This window comes from Bacillus rossius, chromosome 16 (assembly GCF_032445375.1).
Source record: "Bacillus rossius redtenbacheri isolate Brsri chromosome 16, Brsri_v3, whole genome shotgun sequence".
Lineage (NCBI taxonomy): Eukaryota > Metazoa > Arthropoda > Insecta > Phasmatodea > Bacillidae > Bacillus > Bacillus rossius.
The window spans coordinates 20,178,634-20,196,363 of record NC_086343.1 but is presented as its reverse complement, the minus strand read 5'-3'; the positions used below and the strand labels follow the sequence as shown (position 1 = coordinate 20,196,363).

At 40.3% G+C, this 17,730-nt stretch overlaps 1 protein-coding gene across 4 annotated transcripts in view; it reads left to right on the top strand.

Moving 5' to 3' along the window:
• The window catches only part of LOC134540206 (uncharacterized), a 316,176-nt gene that overhangs the window by 286,140 nt on the left and 12,306 nt on the right, over window positions 1-17,730 (top strand). For all 4 annotated transcript variants that reach the window (XM_063382792.1, XM_063382791.1, XM_063382789.1 and 1 more), the window contains 3 exons: window positions 1,602-1,889; window positions 5,157-5,391; window positions 8,462-8,821. In XM_063382792.1, the coding sequence (XP_063238862.1) occupies window positions 1,602-1,889; window positions 5,157-5,391; window positions 8,462-8,821 (883 nt within the window). The remainder of the gene's footprint in view (window positions 1-1,601; window positions 1,890-5,156; window positions 5,392-8,461; window positions 8,822-17,730) is intronic.

Here is a 17,730-nt window from a genome sequence, read left to right as displayed (position 1 = left end):
ATTGACAATGAATAAAATAAAATAAAATATTATTAAATACTGAGTAGGTACCTAATTCCTTTTTCAGTTTTCCTTTAAATGCACACTTTAGGTCGTTGGCCCATCATGCACTCCTCAAACTCTTGGACCGTGCCAAGGGGGGAGGGGGGGCAGACTGCCTCCCCTTGCCCCTAGATCCGCCCATGTTTCTCCTTTCCCCTTCTGCAAAACGCAACTTTTCGATACGATCCGATTATTTATTCGCCTCTACTTGCCCTAAGGTTTAACATTTTATAAAAAAAAAGGGGGGGGGGGGGGGAGATGTGAGTCTCTCAGTACTCGCCATTGATGTGTAACATGTAACCTCGGTAACGAGCAAATTCATGTGTACTCGTGTCGCAGGCACACTTGTAATACGAAACTCGGACACGAAATTTAACTTGGAATTCTTTATAACTGTGTTTTCAACTACATTTCTGGACGCGAATCGCACGTATATAGTTTCCACATCCCGCCGCTAGAATTCGTTGCCGGAGCAGCTACGTCGACTATAAAATAAAAGCGGAAAAGATAAAAAAAAAAAAAAAAACACTGGCTGGCTGGCAGCCTGGCGGTAAACGACAATAGTCGCTCCCCCTAAAAACCAGTTATGCCCAAAACCCCCAATGCGGACAAAAATGTCCAAGTGCCCGCCCTTGCTTAGTAGATATTTTCTACTCTTCCAACTCTTCTTCCTGAGCCATCCTTCTGTTCCCGTGGCCAACCCGCATGTAATTAATGCATGAAATTTTGCATCCCGCATGAAAGTGCCCAGGGTTTTCCCTGTGTCTATACAGGTTTTACCTGGGCCCAACCTATCTAGTTTATATTCTAGAATAGTCAGTGAGGGGAATTAGTCGTGGCTAAAACGTTGCCATGGCTGGCCAATCCCCCTCCTAGAACATGATGCATGCTTCCTCTACTGCATGGTTCATAACCTGCATGCTTAGAGCGTATAGGCTTCGGCCTGAGACGCACTTAGTCTTCCCTACACAGACCTCTCCCAAACATAGGCGTACCCAGGGGGGGGGGGGGTGTTTTGGGGGTTCAACCCCCCCCCCCCCTCGAAATAAAGGCAAGAATATTATGAACACTCATGTCATTCGAAACTCATTTTCTGAAGTTTCACACCGAGCGACGAGAGAGGTCACCAAGAAGCCCAATCTGTAAGTTAACGTAAACAAATTTGAACTGCAGTGGTTGGTTCATGAATGTCCGCTACAACATCCACGTCGACCCGGAGAATGTGGTTACTGAATTTGCAAAAAAAAAAATAGAAGAATTCTTCTGTAATAAAAAGTTTGTAAGCTTAAAAAAGTTTATTATAAACAATTATTTTTGGTGTTTATGCAGTTTTTCTTACAAATCAGAACCCCCCCCCCCCCCCCGAAAAAAATCCTGGGTACGCCTATGCTTCCAAATACACTTAGCTATTAGTAGGGTTAGGAAAATAAATAAGAAAGACGATTTAAAAAAATTGCTGAACCCTGGTTTTATAATATATAATTTTCCACGAGTAATTTGACTGGAGTAGTGTCGTTCTTGTTTGAGTGAGATTCAGTGGGAAGAGGGGGTGGTTTCAGGTGTTCGTGGTGTGCAAGGCGTGGCGCACGACCCCCAGCCGCCGCCACTTGTTCCTGGGCCAGACGCTGCTGCTGGGGTTGTTCGCGTGCTCGGCGCTAGGGGCGCTGCTGGCCGCGGCCCCCACTCCCGCCACGTGCGCCGCCGTGCGCTTCGGCGCCGGCGTGTCGTACGCCGTGGTGTTCGCGGCGCTGCTCGTCAAGTGCGTGTTCCTCATCAGCCTGAACGGCGGCGTGTACCTGCCGGCGCCCTACCAGGCGCTGCTGCTGCTCTTCGCCGTGCTCATCCAGGTGCGGACACTGCCGTTCACGATGCTGCCGTCTGGTCAACCCCCTAGGGGTGCAGCCACTTGTCTGGTTAGCTGAGTGAGGTAGGGGGGACTGTGGTGGTGCCTATGCTGGGATGGGTAGCCCCAGTCTCTGGGCATAGCCGCATCTCTAACGCCTTTCCATTTTGCGTATACGGCGTATCCGTATCCGTGCCCATGGGGGCCCCAGCCTGGAAATCCTTATAGGATATGAAGGCTGGGTTATCAATAAGGAGGAGAGATCCTCATAACTTGTCTGGTCAACCACCCACGCCTCTTTTCCCCTCTTGTTTCTATCATACGTCTTTCTTTAACTAAGGCTCAGGTTATTGCTCATTATGCCATTTCTTAAAAAAAAAAATTGGTTGTCTGTAAAGTCGGTTTACGGACGATAGTTTAACGTGACAACGTCATAACAAAACATTGATGAAATGGTCGGAGGAGCTGAATTGTTGCCCCTTGGATGGGCAGCCCTTCAGGATTTTTCTGGCAATGGTTTGTTTGTACAGCGACTGGAAGGGCAGCCCATCCAATTTCTGAAAACATGTTTCTTTAAGTGTTTAAATAATCCTGAAAACTTGCCTCTTGGAAGGGCAGCCCATCAGGATTTTTATTACAGTGGTGTTTTTGAAAGGTTGTCTGAATTGTTGCCCCTTGGAAGGGCAGCCCATCAGGATTTTTCTTACAGTGGTGTTTTTGAAAGGTTGTCTGAATTGTTGCCCCTTGGATGGGCAGCCCTTCAGGATTTTTCTGACAGTGGTTAGTTTAGGTTAGGTTAGGTTAGATTAGATTAGATTAGATAAGGTTAGATTAGGTTAGATTAGGTTAGGTTAGGTTAGGTTAGGTTAGGTTAGGTCAGGTCAGGTCAGGTCATGGGCGTCGCAACCGGGGGGGACGGAGGGGACACGTCCCCCCCCCCCCCCCCCAATATTAAAACTCTTCAATTTCGTCCCCTCCAAAAATATATTTAGTTTCGTAGTTTCGCAGTTTCTCCTGATGTTTAAATTAATGATTTTGTGTGGATATAGCAAAAAGCAGATATGTTAACTGTGTTTTTTACAAATTTGTTCTCTGAAAAATTTTTTTTAAAATTAAATTATATATTGCAACCAACTATAATTAGAATATTTAGGAAAGAAAAACGCCTAAAAACTACCTTTTTGCACCTTCGAACCCCTTATTTTCCCGGGGGAGGACCCCGGAACCCCCGCTTTTTTTTCTAGGGGATGGATATTCCTCAAACAACTAAATCAGTTGAAGTCCCCCTCCCCCCCAAAAAATATATAGGCCTATATCCTTGCGACGCCCATGGGTCGACCACCCACGCCTCTTTTCCCTCTTGTTTCTATCATACGTCTTTCTTTAACTAAGGCTCAGGTTATTGCTCATTATGCCATTTCTTAAAAAAAAATATTGGTTCTCTGTATAGTCGGTTTACGGACGATAGTTTAACGTGACAACATCGTAACAAAACATTGATGAAATGATTGCATACGTTTATGAATAAAATTCAATCATTTTTATTGAATTTATCACTATTTCGTTTGGCTACAAAGAAGGAGTGAAATGAAATCTACAGTTTAATTGATAAATTTACTTTTGTTTGCACTCGTTAATTCAAATATGTTTACTACTTTAACGAAAAGATTATTTTAACTATAACTTTTATACATGTTTGCTATTTAACTTCTTCCAATCTGTGTTATTCTGTTAAGGATAGGACGATGATAGGAAAAGTAGAAAATGAATGGGAGTGTTTCAAGTTAAATGTGCCTCGAAAAAGTAAAATTGATGGTTGTTCCAATCGAGTGGAAGAGAGATAGATGCGGCGCAAGCGTTAAATGAGCGTAACGGGACAATGTGCGTTACGGGACACTTTTTCGTGCGTGCAGCCGGCGTTCATCGATTTATTAGACGTCACGTCAAAAAAAAGGGGGGGGGGGGATTCTGTAAAGTCGGTTTACGGACGATAATTTTACGTGATAACGTCATATCAAATTTTTTAAATTGCTGCTTTTAAAAAGCCCGCCTTAACCGGTTTGATATTATAGATGATTTTCTCGCACTGTGGTTGGCCGGTTCTTGCACGCTCGGCTCAGGCGGAACGTGACAAATAAGTCATGCTTTTTCGTGCGTGCAGCCGGCGTTCATCGATTTATAAGACGTTATCACGTCAAAAATTATGAAAACATATTACATTTATATACAATACAAAATTTTAATATATATGATAAAGCCAAAATTAACCAAATATACAAAAATTTAGCCTAGAATATGCCACATATCTTTGATAAGGTTATAAGAATGAGCTGAAGTTAGCTATATCCGGCCGCCCGGAACAGAGCTTAGGACGACGACAACAGCCTAAGTCATTCCACGCAACTACGGCGATTTCCACCCGAGTTATAATTTTACTTAAGTTGCTGTTGTCCTAAGCTCTCTGTTCCGGGCGGCCGGATAGAGCCGGCGGATAGAGCTAACTTCAGCTCAGTATTATGAGACGGTAAAATTCACGTTACATATGATTGTTTGAAGAGAAATAAGTTAAATAAATTTGCTGGACGTAGCTAACGAAGGTGCAGCATAGTTTAAAAAAGAGTGAAACCGTGCGATAATGTACAAAAAATTCAGCCTATAATATGCCACACGTTTTTGACGTTACAACGTCTAATAAATCGATGAACGCCGGCTGCACGCACGAAAAAGTGTCCCGTTACGCTGTGTCCAGTTACGCTCATTGTACGCTTGAGCCGCATCTACTATCTCTCTTCCACTCGATTGGAACAACCATCGACTTGACTTTTTCGAGGCACATTAAACTTGAAACACTCCCATTCATTTCTTACTTTTCCCATCATCGTCCTATCCTTAACAGAATAACGCAGATTGGAAGAAGTTAAATAGCAAACATGTATAAAAGTTATAGTTAAAATAATCTGTTTGTTAAAGTAATAAACGTATTTGAATTAATGAGTGCAAATAAAAGTAAATTTATCAATTAAATTGTAGATTTCATTTCACTCCTTTGTATCCATACAAAATAGTGATAATTCAATAAAAAATTATTCAATTTTATTCATGAAAGTATGCAATCATTTCATCGATGTTTTGATATGACTTTGTCACGTTAAACTATCGTCCGTAAACCGACTTTACAGACAGCCAATTTTTTTTATAATATTGTAGGACAGTGTGGCTGAAGAAGTGAAGCGATTGTTGGACGTAGCTAATGGTGGGGTCGCGTGCCCAGGTCGCGGTGGGCGCGCAGTGGCTGCTGAACGCGCCGCCCGCCGTGCGGCTGCTGGCGCTGGAGCGCGCCGCCCCCGCCGCCCCCACCGGCCCCCGGCTCGTCGTCACGGCGCACGACCTGCGCTCCGCCCCCGCGCTGCCGCTCTGCCGCACGCCCTACACCGACCTGCTCATGTCGCTGCTATACGTCATGTGCCTCATCCTGTTCGTCGCCGTGCTCGCCATCAAGTCCCGCGGTGAGCACTCGCCATGTTCCCGCGCTTTCGGTCAACGGTTCACGCTTAACCTCAAAAAGTGACGTTCCACCCACAGATTAGGAAAAGATGCAGGTGGAGCATTAGCCGTTCCTCCATTTTTGTTTCTGATTTTCACATACCAATATGGCGGGCTTTTGTTTATATCTCTATCACCTGTTCTAGCCCGCTTTTATTAACGACTGTAGTTAAGCTGTTCGGAAGAAAATTAGTTATCAAAATATTACTGATTACTATGTTTATATATATTAAATTTTTTAAACAAACGGCGGTCATATTGGTGCATGTAGTAGGCTACACTGAAATCCCCCTCATCTAGAACAGGTCCTTATGCCCCGCCCCATTTGTACACGTATTTCCCTAATCTCTCGTCTAACCTTATACAGAAATAAAAATGGCGTCCATTTAATATACAAAAACCAGATGGCCCCCAACAGTCACAAAAACAATATGGCTTCTAACTGTGAATAAAAACGAGGTGTCGGCCAGAAACCAATATAAATATGGTGGCTACCAACGAAAGTAAACAAAATGGCCTGTTTGTCGACAGGCAGAAACAAGATGGCGGCAGACTGTGGTTGCGAGTACTAAGTCTTGTCACCGTTCTCAGTTGCAAACCAAGATTTAAGGTGAAAATGTTTTCGAATAAATAATAAAATCATGTAATAAAGCTATTTTTTATCGCTTGTGTGTGATTGTTTTACATAAAGCTATTTTAACTTTGAATTTCCGAATTTTTAATAAAATTTACTTAAGTAAATTAATTTTGATAACTTAACTTAGTACTTATTAAAAAAAAATAATAAATTTTAAAATTGTTATTTTATTATTATTGTTTAAATTCCAGGTTTAGTTATTTTCCGCTTCTTACCGATTTCTTATATTTTAGTACTAGGTACTTCACGATAGAAAATTATTATATCCTTTATTAACTACTACAACGTTTTTCGCTGTGAAGTACTTTTTTGATAAAATCTCCTTAATTTTGGGCATCATAGCATAAGTTATAGTTATATAAACTTTCTCAAGTGGTTGAAATATATATTTTTTTTAAATTAACAGCCGAGAAGAAATAACATATGTTTACACCTTTTGGCCTATTTCAACTTAAAGCATTCATCTGTCCTGAGTTCTTATTCAAAGTTCTCATAGAATAGCTTGAAGAGATTTTTGGATGTTGTTTGGACTAGTCATGCTAGTAATTAATTAATTTTTTAAAATATCCTGTGAATATAAAATAATAAGCTCAGAGTAGGCTTAAGTGTGATGATACACTCCAGAGAGTAGATGTGTGTGAAATAGGACTTCGATGAGAGGGAGATTGATGCTGAAGAAGCAGCCAGACCTGCTTCCATCTTGTATGTCTGCTGGTAGCCGCCATGTTTTATTTCTACTGGCAGATACCATATTTTATGTCTTTGACGGACGCTCATGGTTTTCGACACCATCTGGTGGACACCATCTGGTTTTCGTCCACTGGTGGATGGCATATTGTTTTCGACTCTTGGTGGACGCCATTTGTTCGTACAAATGTCATCCGACAAGTTTGAATTTTTAAATTAACAGTTCTTATATTCCATGACAATACATCTACATAAATTAAAACCTAATAAAAGGAACATCATTTGTAAATATATTACCTACTTCACATTAACTTCTTAAATTAATCTTAAATTTTTAAATAAGGTTAGAAAGTCCACATCACAAAAACAAACTTTATAGTCAAATTTCTTTTGCATAAAATTTTTTTAAAAATGTTTTTTTGAAGAGGTGGCCGCACTAAATTAAAATTGACAAATATAAGACACCTTTGAGTCTCAAATCATTCATGCGAGTGCTGTGTGCTACTCGCCCTACGGTTGATGGCAGGGAAGTGAAAAGGAGGAAGAAAACGAAGAGGGGTGGGGGATGGAAATGAATAATTGTTAGACGAGGGAGGGGAAGGAATACTAGGAAATTGCTGTACTTTAAAATCAAACGAGCCTAAATCACTGTTGGGCCAATTTACTGGACTGTAAAACAAACTGCATTTTTTATGGAATTTTATTTTCATAAACTTCCACATGCTTGTTGCCGCAAGAAGAAACTTCTTTTTCCAGATCGTAGGTGACTTTTTCCAACAGCCACATCGTTACATCGTAACTGGACTTAACATGTGTCTGGCTCGACTAAAGTCTTGTACTTTAAGGCACTTCTAACACTCACTGAATGCTTTAGAAAACATGTTTGAGTGAGTAATGATGTTACGGTCCGATAGAGATAGAACTTGTCTTGCCAGATTTGGACTTGGGCTCGTTTGGCTTTGATGCATAGAATAGGATAGTAGAGAAAGGAAGGAAGGGGAGGAAAAGGTTAGGAAGAGGAGGATATGATGAGGGGAAAAAAAGAGAAGGTTAAGGAAAATGAGGGGGCTGGGGAATTTGAGCAGCGCAGTGGCGTAACTAAGGTGACTGGCGCCCCTGGCCAGAATTGAAAATAGCACCCCCTCTTGGATTAAAAGATAGTTTGGGGGGGGGGGGGAGGATCCGTAACGTGAAACCGTCGCGGTGGCGTCCGTCCCCCCCCCCCCGCCTGCTCCGGCACCCCCTGCCACCCGCTTGCTACGCCACTGTGAGTAGGAGAAAGCGAAGGATAGAAACAGGGAAAGAAGAGAAGCATAAGGAATATGGGCTGAGGATGATGAGTGGGAGGAAGAAAAGGATATGATGAGGGATAAGAAGTGAAGGATAAGGAAGTCTGAGGGGAGGATGAGGAGGATAGGATGAGGGGAAAGAAGAGAAGCATAAGGAATATGGGCAGAGGATGATGAGTGGGAGGAATGAGAACAGAAGGATAAGGAAGTCTAGGGGAGGATGAGGAAGTTGAGTGGGAGGATGAGGAGTATAGGACGAGGGGAAAGAAGAGAAGGATAAGGAGTATGGGCAGAGGATGATGAGTGGGAGGAATGAGAAAAGAAGGATAAGGAAGGCTGAGTGGGAGGAAGATGAGGGCAGGATGGGCAGGACGAGCAAGGACGAGCGAGGATGATGGAGCGGCAGGGCGGTGTTTGCAGGCATCCGCGACAACTACCGCGAGGCGACGTTCATCGGCCTGGCGGTGGGCTGCAGCATCCTGATCTGGGTGTGCTGGGCGCTGGGCGGGCTGGCCGTGGCGGAGCGGCACCGGGACGCCTGCCTCGCCTTCGGCCTGGTGGCCACGGCGGCGGCCGTCTTCCTCGTCATGTTCATGCCCAAGGGGCGGCAGCTGGCGGCGGCCGGGCGCGACGGCGTGTACGTGGAGGACCGCGAGGAGCGCTTCAGCTCGCTGAGCCAGCCGGGCTCGGGCTACTCCCCGTCCTTCTTCCACTTCAAGCCGCCCCCGCCCCTGCCGCCGCCGCTCTGCAAGGCGGTGCACCTGCAGCAGTCGCTGGCCGGTGAGTCTCCCCTCGTTTCCCCGCTCCCGCACAAGGGTACAAGTCATTCCATTCATATTGTAACCAGTGATTTTGTTTGACGTGTCAGTTTTCCCGACTCATTCCGTTATCATTGGATGCATTCCATTTCCATTGGTATCGTTTACGATTATTTCGTTAATTCACATAAAAAAATTTTCAACTAGGTAACATTTCCACACGTCCAAGTCATCCGTCTGTAATCGTTAAAAAAAAAATTGTTTTTATAAATTAAATGAGTATTTTCATTCGATGGCTTTTTTTTAAATTTTAAAGCCAGTTTTTTTATGTCAACCCCAGCGTGAACTAAGAGCATGTACAGTTTTAATTTAATTAATAGTTAGACATGTAGGGTATTACTTTTTTTTTTTTTATATAAATCAATGGCTATGGAACCCGACTGCGCACGGGAAGGTAAAGCGTGTTTTGAAAACAATATTGGTTGGATAAATTTTAATTTCAAGACGAAATACGAAAATGAATTAGTTTCAACATGACAATAATTAAATATAAATATATTAAGAGTGAGTAATGAAAATAATTTCATTAAAAAAATAATTATTTACCCGTATTAAGCCAGGTACAGCAGTTAATTAAAAAAACTGCTTTTAAAAAATTTCACGAACAAAAAAAATTACATTAAAACAGTGTATTTGTGTGTGTATATATACACACACACATACTTACGTCATAAAGAATTATATAATTTATAATTATTCAAAAAAATTTGTTCAGCAATTGCAGAGTTACATTTTGTTACAATCCTCCAGGAACTATACATTTTTTCCAGAATGGAAAGTACCTTATGTCCTATTTCATAACCCAAAGTAACTAAATATCAAATTTCATGAAAATTCGTGCAGCCGTTAGGGAGCTGAGTGTTAACATACACACACACAAACTTTCGCATTTTTAATGTTATAATAATTTATTAATTAATCAAAATTTGGTTTCCACAACCCTACAAATTTTATTTCCTGGGGGTTTTGGAAAATACAAATTCTTATTGATTTATAAATGATATACAAAAATGTCATTATTAAATGCCAAAGACTACACACGAATGATTAATTTAAAACTCTGTGAACACATTTACATGCTCTTAGTTCATGCCTTTGAGTATATTGTAACCATTAAGTAAATACTTACTAAATTGATAAAATACTTCATAAACAATCACCTATTATTATATTATAAATTAATTTAAAATATGAGCCTAAACACGTAATTATGGAAAATAAATAAATTAGGATACTACCCCCGTGGACAGCGAGGTCATTAGAGATCGTAACACAAGACAACACAGACCCGAAATTTGTCCTACGAGAGATTCGTGAGAGATCGTGGTGAATCGAGGTCAGGGAAGCCCGACAGAGATTCGAACCTGTGGTCTGAAATGCGAGTCCAGTGCTTTACCACTACGTCACCGCCTCGCTCGGCTGGGGCATTAGTAAGAGCCTGTTGATCGAGCCAGGGACTTTTTTTTTCCTGTTATTAAATTTATTTATTGCAACATCCCAGCGAGCTTGGATCTATTTTGGAACTATAGACGTCTATTTGGCATATTATAAACAGACAATTCCCAATAAAACCTTGCATTCTATATCGTATTAAACTATGTTTCATTTACATGGATATAGGTACACGAGGTTGCATGGACACACCTCTTACCGTAGCCACCGAATTGCACCATTCGGTGAAAGCTTGTGTCACTGAAAAGAAAACCAGTGCTGCAGTGTAGCTGCTTTGTTGGAAGTGGTCGACTTAAGTTACAGTGAGGCAGCCAAAGTTTATTTCTTTCGTCGCAAATGTCCTTGTTGTGTTTGTGATTCTAACTCCCGCGGGAGTCAGGTGTTCGAGTTGTCGGAGCTGCTGCCAGCTATAGTGTGTGAGACAGAATCCTACAGGATCACGAAAATTGTGCATGGATCCGCACCAAGGCAACTCACTGCCTCCTCATGGTACCAAGGGTGTTCACCAAAGTGATCTCTGCCGGGGAGTCCTCGTCCCTCGACATCCTCAGAGGTTGGAAAGAGGTATCTGGTGAGGTGGAAAAGCCCTATCTGCATGCAACGGCAGAAGGCTCGGAAACTTCACCCGGGTCCCAAAGGCCTCGACTCAATGTGAAGAACATATGATGCAATGGGAAAGACTATGGGTGCGGCTTCTGCTGTGGGAACGGCAATGAAAAACGCTGTAATCTCTGGGGCACTGGAGCCAGTGGAGTATCCGAGGGTTTGGCCCCACGGGACCAGTTCCCGAGGCGTCTCCTGTGTCCCGAACCGTACCAGCTCACGGGCTAACAGACCATGCAAGCGCGCAAGTGAGACCCTTGTTGATGCTAGGCTTCTCCGGTGAGCTTTTCTCTACCGCTGGTCGCACGGTTAGGAAACGCACTGGCAGTTGGTGACTATGATCACTTGGAGCACGCCCGGAGGGGTCCCCATCCCGTTGAAGGGCGGATACAGTGAGCAGCGAAACAGCTCCGGGATTAGCCAAGAAAGCTAGTAGAGGTTGGATGTACTTCGGTCAGAGCACGGGCTCTTTGGATTGTCCGATTCTTCCCAGAGATGTGGTAGTCTTGGTAAAGCGCCTTGTGGTACTCTTAAGATGGGGATTCCTGTTGGGTCACCACAGGTTAGCCGAACGGTGGCAGCGAGGCTGCACCTCCAAGTTACGATGAAATGGTGCAACCATTTCCCTGCTGCTCTTGGTAGCTCATGTTAGTAGCTACCCAGCCTTGCCAGGGAGTAGTTGCCGGCAGGTCCGGCACGTCAAATACAAGGTGCAGTTCTTGAGATGAACAATCTGTATTTTTATGGGATTGAATACTATCGCGGTACTTTACTACTTATTATTTTCCGTCTTGCAGTGCTTCTTCACAGAAACCTAACCTTTTCTTTCATTCACTACAAATACTTGTATTAAGAGTGGCGTGCATTGCTTGCTTTGATTTAGAAATGTGACATAGCTTAACTACTCAGCTATCAGATATCTTTACAACTAAAACCGCTACTGCAAAACTGCAAGGGGAAAAAAAAACTTGATGAATTTTTCTTGGCATAAAGTTGATGAAGCTCAAGGCAGCGCAAGAGCCTTTGGCGTTTGTTCCACTGACCGCGTACTGCTGTTGGAACTCGTCATCGGGCTGGAAAATTTCCATCCGCCGTCGTTTTGGAACTCTTCCAATCAGAGTGCAAGGGTTATTGCGTGTTTGACTGGTGACATGCCTTCGCCAGACTGAAACATTTCCAAAAGGCAGTGGGCAGCATTGTTTCTCATCAAACAGAGAAATTTCTTTGCAAGTTTACAAAACGTTTTCAAAAAGTCTTTGGAGCTGATTTAATTGTGAAGTCATCCAGTCGACAGAAAATCATGATTCTATCCCAAAAATGACTGGATTAGTAAATTTACAGGCTGGAAGAATCCAGGCGTCCCCAGAAAATCTAAGCATTACTGTGATGCTTTTCGAAGGAGAATCTGGTTTACTCCATCTCGTTATGAGTTTTGCTCTCTCCTAACGTCAGGTCAAATTTATTGGAAAAATAAGCTTTAAAAATATATACCAATTTATGTATATTTAAATAACCACGAGCTTTTAACCAAAAGAGTCCGGTTCCATCTCCCAATAATTGTCTTCTTCATACTTGAGGTACCTAGCGTTCTCACCTTAACGTCTGCTTTCTCCTCCCAATCCCGGCAATCCTTATCCCGTTTCCTAACCTCATAAACCCCATGTACAGAAAGATACAAAATAACTACAAGGTATTCTATTTCGAAATTGATGTCGAAAATATGTGCGTTATTGTCAGAAACTCTGAAAAACCGAGTTTATTACTTTCCGATGTTCTGGCAAGTACATGAAACAAACGAAAATATAATGAGCATATTAACACTCATTTTAAGATAATATTATTTTTACACATTTGACTTCAAAGTACCTAGAAAGATGCATTCAATATTTAACAAACTGCATTAAGTTATAATGATTCAAATAATATTTTTGTAAGACAATTATAATCAATCCTTAATATTGTTCGAATTGATATTTTTTATTATTTCCTTTTGTGTTTGGATCTGGTAAGTAATAAATTTTATTACATTCTATAGATAATGTCATTGCTTTTATGTGGCGGTGAATTGCACATTATCTTAATTACGTACATTGTATATAATGCACAGATTCAGCTACAGTGAGAGCTAACTTGAATAGTCACCCCTCGCTTAAGGTAATGGTTTCCTAAATTATTTGGCTTCTTTTATTACATGCTTTGCTCATGATTTGAAATCAATTTATAACATAACAATCATCGAGTTTTATAAAAGGTTATATTGACAAAATAGTTTTTTAGCCTTAAAGGCAGATTCATTTCGATCTTACGATGAATAATTGATAACGTTAAATCTTGTGGTATACAGTTTTGAATTAATCTTTCGCATGTAGCTTTAGACATAAAACTCTTTATTTTCGGGATATCAATTTTAAATCAGTCAACATTTCAGTTTTACCAAAACTCTGAAAAACTCAGATTCGAAGAATTTTGTAAAAAAAATTAAATTTTTATTTATTAATGAACATTCTAAAAATTAGTTTTACAAGCGTTGCATACGAATGGTTATTTGAAACTGTATACCACACAATTACATTGTCCTTGGTTCACGTGTGCTAGGGTTGAATCAAGGTTCTCAAAATCATTAAATAAACACTAAAATTTCATTAAACCTTTCTTAAACAATTATAACACTGTTTTTTTTTTTTTTTTTTTTTTTAAATCATGAACAATAAAAACGAGAGACTAGAAGCAAAATAATTTATGATAAAATACCCCCCCCCCCCCCTCCTTTTTTTTAAAAGCTGCGAATGGGGACTCCCGTGTGCAGCGAGTCCCAGCCCACGGTTAAGGTGCGGTTAAGGTGCGGTTAAGGTGTACCAACCTGCAGGTTGCTCTCACCTCCGAGCTATCAGCTGAGACGTAGCTAACGGTGGCAGCATCCAGGTGGTGGTTTGCCCTGCTACGCTAGTTGGTGAGCTTATCGTGCTGTCGTGCTTGGACGTTTTGGTCACGTAATTGTATGAAATGATGCATGATACATTCTGATCCATTAAAAACAATTTTTATGGATGTTCGCCGTTGCTGGTTTTCACTGTAAGTCATTAAAAAAAAAAACTTAACAGGAATGTACTTGAAAGATGAATACACAAACGCTCAGAAAAACCAGCCAAAATCAATAGATGTTAAATGAATAGACAGCTCAGGCTTCATTTTTTTTTAAATTGTTAATGGATAGTTTGTCTGGCAGTTATAAAATCAAACTAATAAACAGATTTAAAACAAAAGTTTATCTGAGAAAAAAAAATTAAAAATAACTTCAAGCAAATAGTTATGAAGTATTACTTTCACTGTTTTCAACTTCACATAGTGTCAGCATGGCGCCTTGTCATTACTGGTTGGTTTGCGAAAACTTTGATGAAGAGAAAGCCTCCCACACATCACAGCATTTTTCTCCATGTCAAAATGCTTATCCATAACCAATCGCCAGCATCATGGATGCAACAGTAGCGCTGGAGTCGTAAGAAACACCTATGCGGCCAGTTCTGAGTCCACGGTTGACGTGGATGACCGTTGTGAAGGATGATGATTCAAGCTATGCACCTTGACGTTTCGGATGAAAGCGTCAGTTCTTGGCTGGCCAGCATTCGAACCCAGAACCTTGAATGACCTTGCTGGACATGCAGCCACCAAGCTGTACAGTTGGTACTGAGTTTGTGCATGTTGGGCGTTGGTTGGGTAGCGTAATCATGTATGCACAACAATTCTGGAGGAGTCGCCGCCACTCGCAGGACTTAATCCTTCAATCCTTTGGAGCAAAGCACGTCACATAAATGTGGGTGTTATTACCGAATTGAATGGAGTGATCTGACAAATTGTAAATACCTTACAATGAGATGGACGAAGGACATTGCTTGCCAAAGGACTGCACAGACACATATCGTGCATGTCGCTGCAGTAACACGCGTAATACAATAGCAGGCGGCCAAGTACATATAAGTATGGAGGGAAACATTTTTGAACATGTTTTGTAAGCTTGTTACACGCAATTGTTAAACTAAATTTTATCGTACACAACACGGTCTATGTTTTCTTCGTAATGTGTAGTTATTGTATTCATCATTTTCTAATGTTTTGAATTATTCTGTAAATATTAGGATATAATACCCGCATTTGATGGGCTTATTTTGTTCCAAATGCCAAATGATGTGAGTAATAAAAACTCTATGAGTGGGGTTGATGAGTCTTCGGGAATCTGCATGCATGTGTAATATATAGTATATATGTATATATGTGTGCGTGTATGTGTGTGTGCACACGTCTAAGAAGCAACGAACACTGCAACGTCTATGAAAGGCTGTGAACGTCACTTTTGCAACCACATTAGTAATCCACATTTATTTATTGGCGTTTATGAACTTTTTTTTTTTCGAAAGCTGGAAAAATGTGTCTATTGCTCACAAACAAAGCATAATGTATCAGCAGATCACTGCCATTTGTTGGTTGGTTGACAGGTTCGTTGTTTTGGTGCCGGTGAAAGCAGCCTGTGTAGCCTATAGTTCCCAGCACAAAATGGTGTGAGGAAGTCTGGCGCATAGCTTTGTGCAGCATTCTTCAGGAAATATTAAAAAAAAAAAAAAAAAAAAATACTTGGAAAGTATGAATCCGCTTTAATTCCACCCGGATGTTTCATAACACGTTTTGAGAAGTGTAAGTTACTCCTGTTCCAGTAAAGCTCTGTGTCAGACTTAACTTGTGTTAAGGTTGTTTAACGTCCTTAGTTAGAATGCAATGCAAATGGCACATGGCTTTTCCCTGTGCTGCCAACGTTACAAAATGAAATATACACGTTATTTATATTTCAACCAATAAATATTACCTAATTTTAGTAAAACTAAAGCCCGGCAATTTATTTAATTACAAAGTAATATACATATATATATTCTTACATTTCTGTTCGTGTTCCTCACTACAATACCCTACACTGTAATTTAAAAAATTCAGGCAAGCAATATAGTAATTTATAAAAATTTCCTGATTTTCGAGGTTGAGCTGTGTCGAAGTGGTGGAGCTTAATCAAGGATCATCACTTCATCACTCCTGCTCCATATCTTAATATTTTATGCAGCAAAATTACCAGAGAAGATGTTAAAGTCATCTGATGTTTTGCTGTTTAAAATTATAATGCAGACACTTAGTCGTCTCTTATTTTGAGACGTGTTTTATAACTTTATTCAAGGGTTTCTTACTTTTATCTTTCTCATCAAGCCCCACTTAAAAATTATACTTTTTTTCTGACAGAAAGCATTTAAAAGGTTTACGGTTCGTAATACTGCGACGGTTTCTTAACAATCTGGTGTTTAGTTTACATAAAAATCAGGGAGAGAATTACATTTCAACAAAATAATCTTGGTTTATATTCATGGTTATCATGAGCATATAACATTATTCCTACATCATTTTCATACATTCCTTTATTTTAGCTTTTCTTTATTAACATCCAAATGCAATTGTTGTCCGTATTATTGTCTTATTGTGAGAGGGATCTATCTTTAGTTATTCTAAAAGGATAATCAGGCTGGGTATTGCTCTGAAATCTGTAAAAAGACCTACTTGACTACAATGAGGATAGATATTCTGGTGCTCAAAGAAATTATTCTAATTTGGCAGATATTATACGTAATATATATAATTTTACTTTAATTGATGTCCTTTTGAAGACTTAACCTCCACATACTTTGATTTTCATGACCAAGAAATATTATATTTTCCAGTCATCTATAATCGGTGGTCACCAAATTTATTGCAGGATCGAAAGAAGCTAATTTTAAGTGTCTGTCAGCATCTACCAGCCTTAAAAGTATGACGGATCCTCACAAAACTAAGGTCAAACATTACTGTGGGATTCAAAACCGTAAGCAACGGAAGAGAAAAAACAAAATTTAACTGCATTAACTGCAAATGATAAGAAATCATTACATAAAAAAAAAGTTAAAACTAAACTGCAAAGAAACGTCACGTTAGAATTTTCTCAGTGAATTTATTAGTACCGCTTTGTGAATAAATTAAGTACACTTCTGAATACTAAAATTAAACATGTTGTAATTCCTTGGGCACATGTTCAGCGGCACATGATATTGATGACTGATGTCAGTCAAAGGCGGAAATCTGTAGGATTGGGGAGGGGGAAGGGGAAAATTTGGGTAGTGAAGGGGGAGGCGGGGTGTAGCTGGCAGTCCACAGGTTTTGCGCATGGAGTAACCAACACAAGTCATTACTTTATAACGTGCAGAGTATTTTTCCTTAAAACATAGTTTTGGCGTTATTAACTTTATGATCCCCGTTTCACAATTGCCATTGCCTTCTCAGTGAGCGGCTTTTTAAAATCCTTTGCTGCCTCCTAGCGTCAGGATCTTCGCCCAAGTATATTTACTTATATTTATACTAAGAGCTGACCAACAGACATTAGTCCACAATATGCGGGCACTATGCAAGTACAAAAAAAAATATACAAACACAAATATAGAAGAGAAATAAGGGGGAAAAAAATTGTGAAGTGTAAACGTGGATGTCCAAGAAATAATTCACAACATATTGGAAAGTGAATACAGTCAAAATAAAATAACAAATAATAAATACTACTACTAAAAAAAATGAACACACCTGAATTTACATTCAAAATATGCATAAATTCAAAATACACTTACATGCAAAATACGTGTAAGCAGTTAATCAACTACACTTTAAACCATAATGTATCATAACCTTTAGGTATACTTCTCAAGCTTAAACAAATACTAATGTGTTTGCTATATTGAGGCTACTGAACGTGAACTGTAT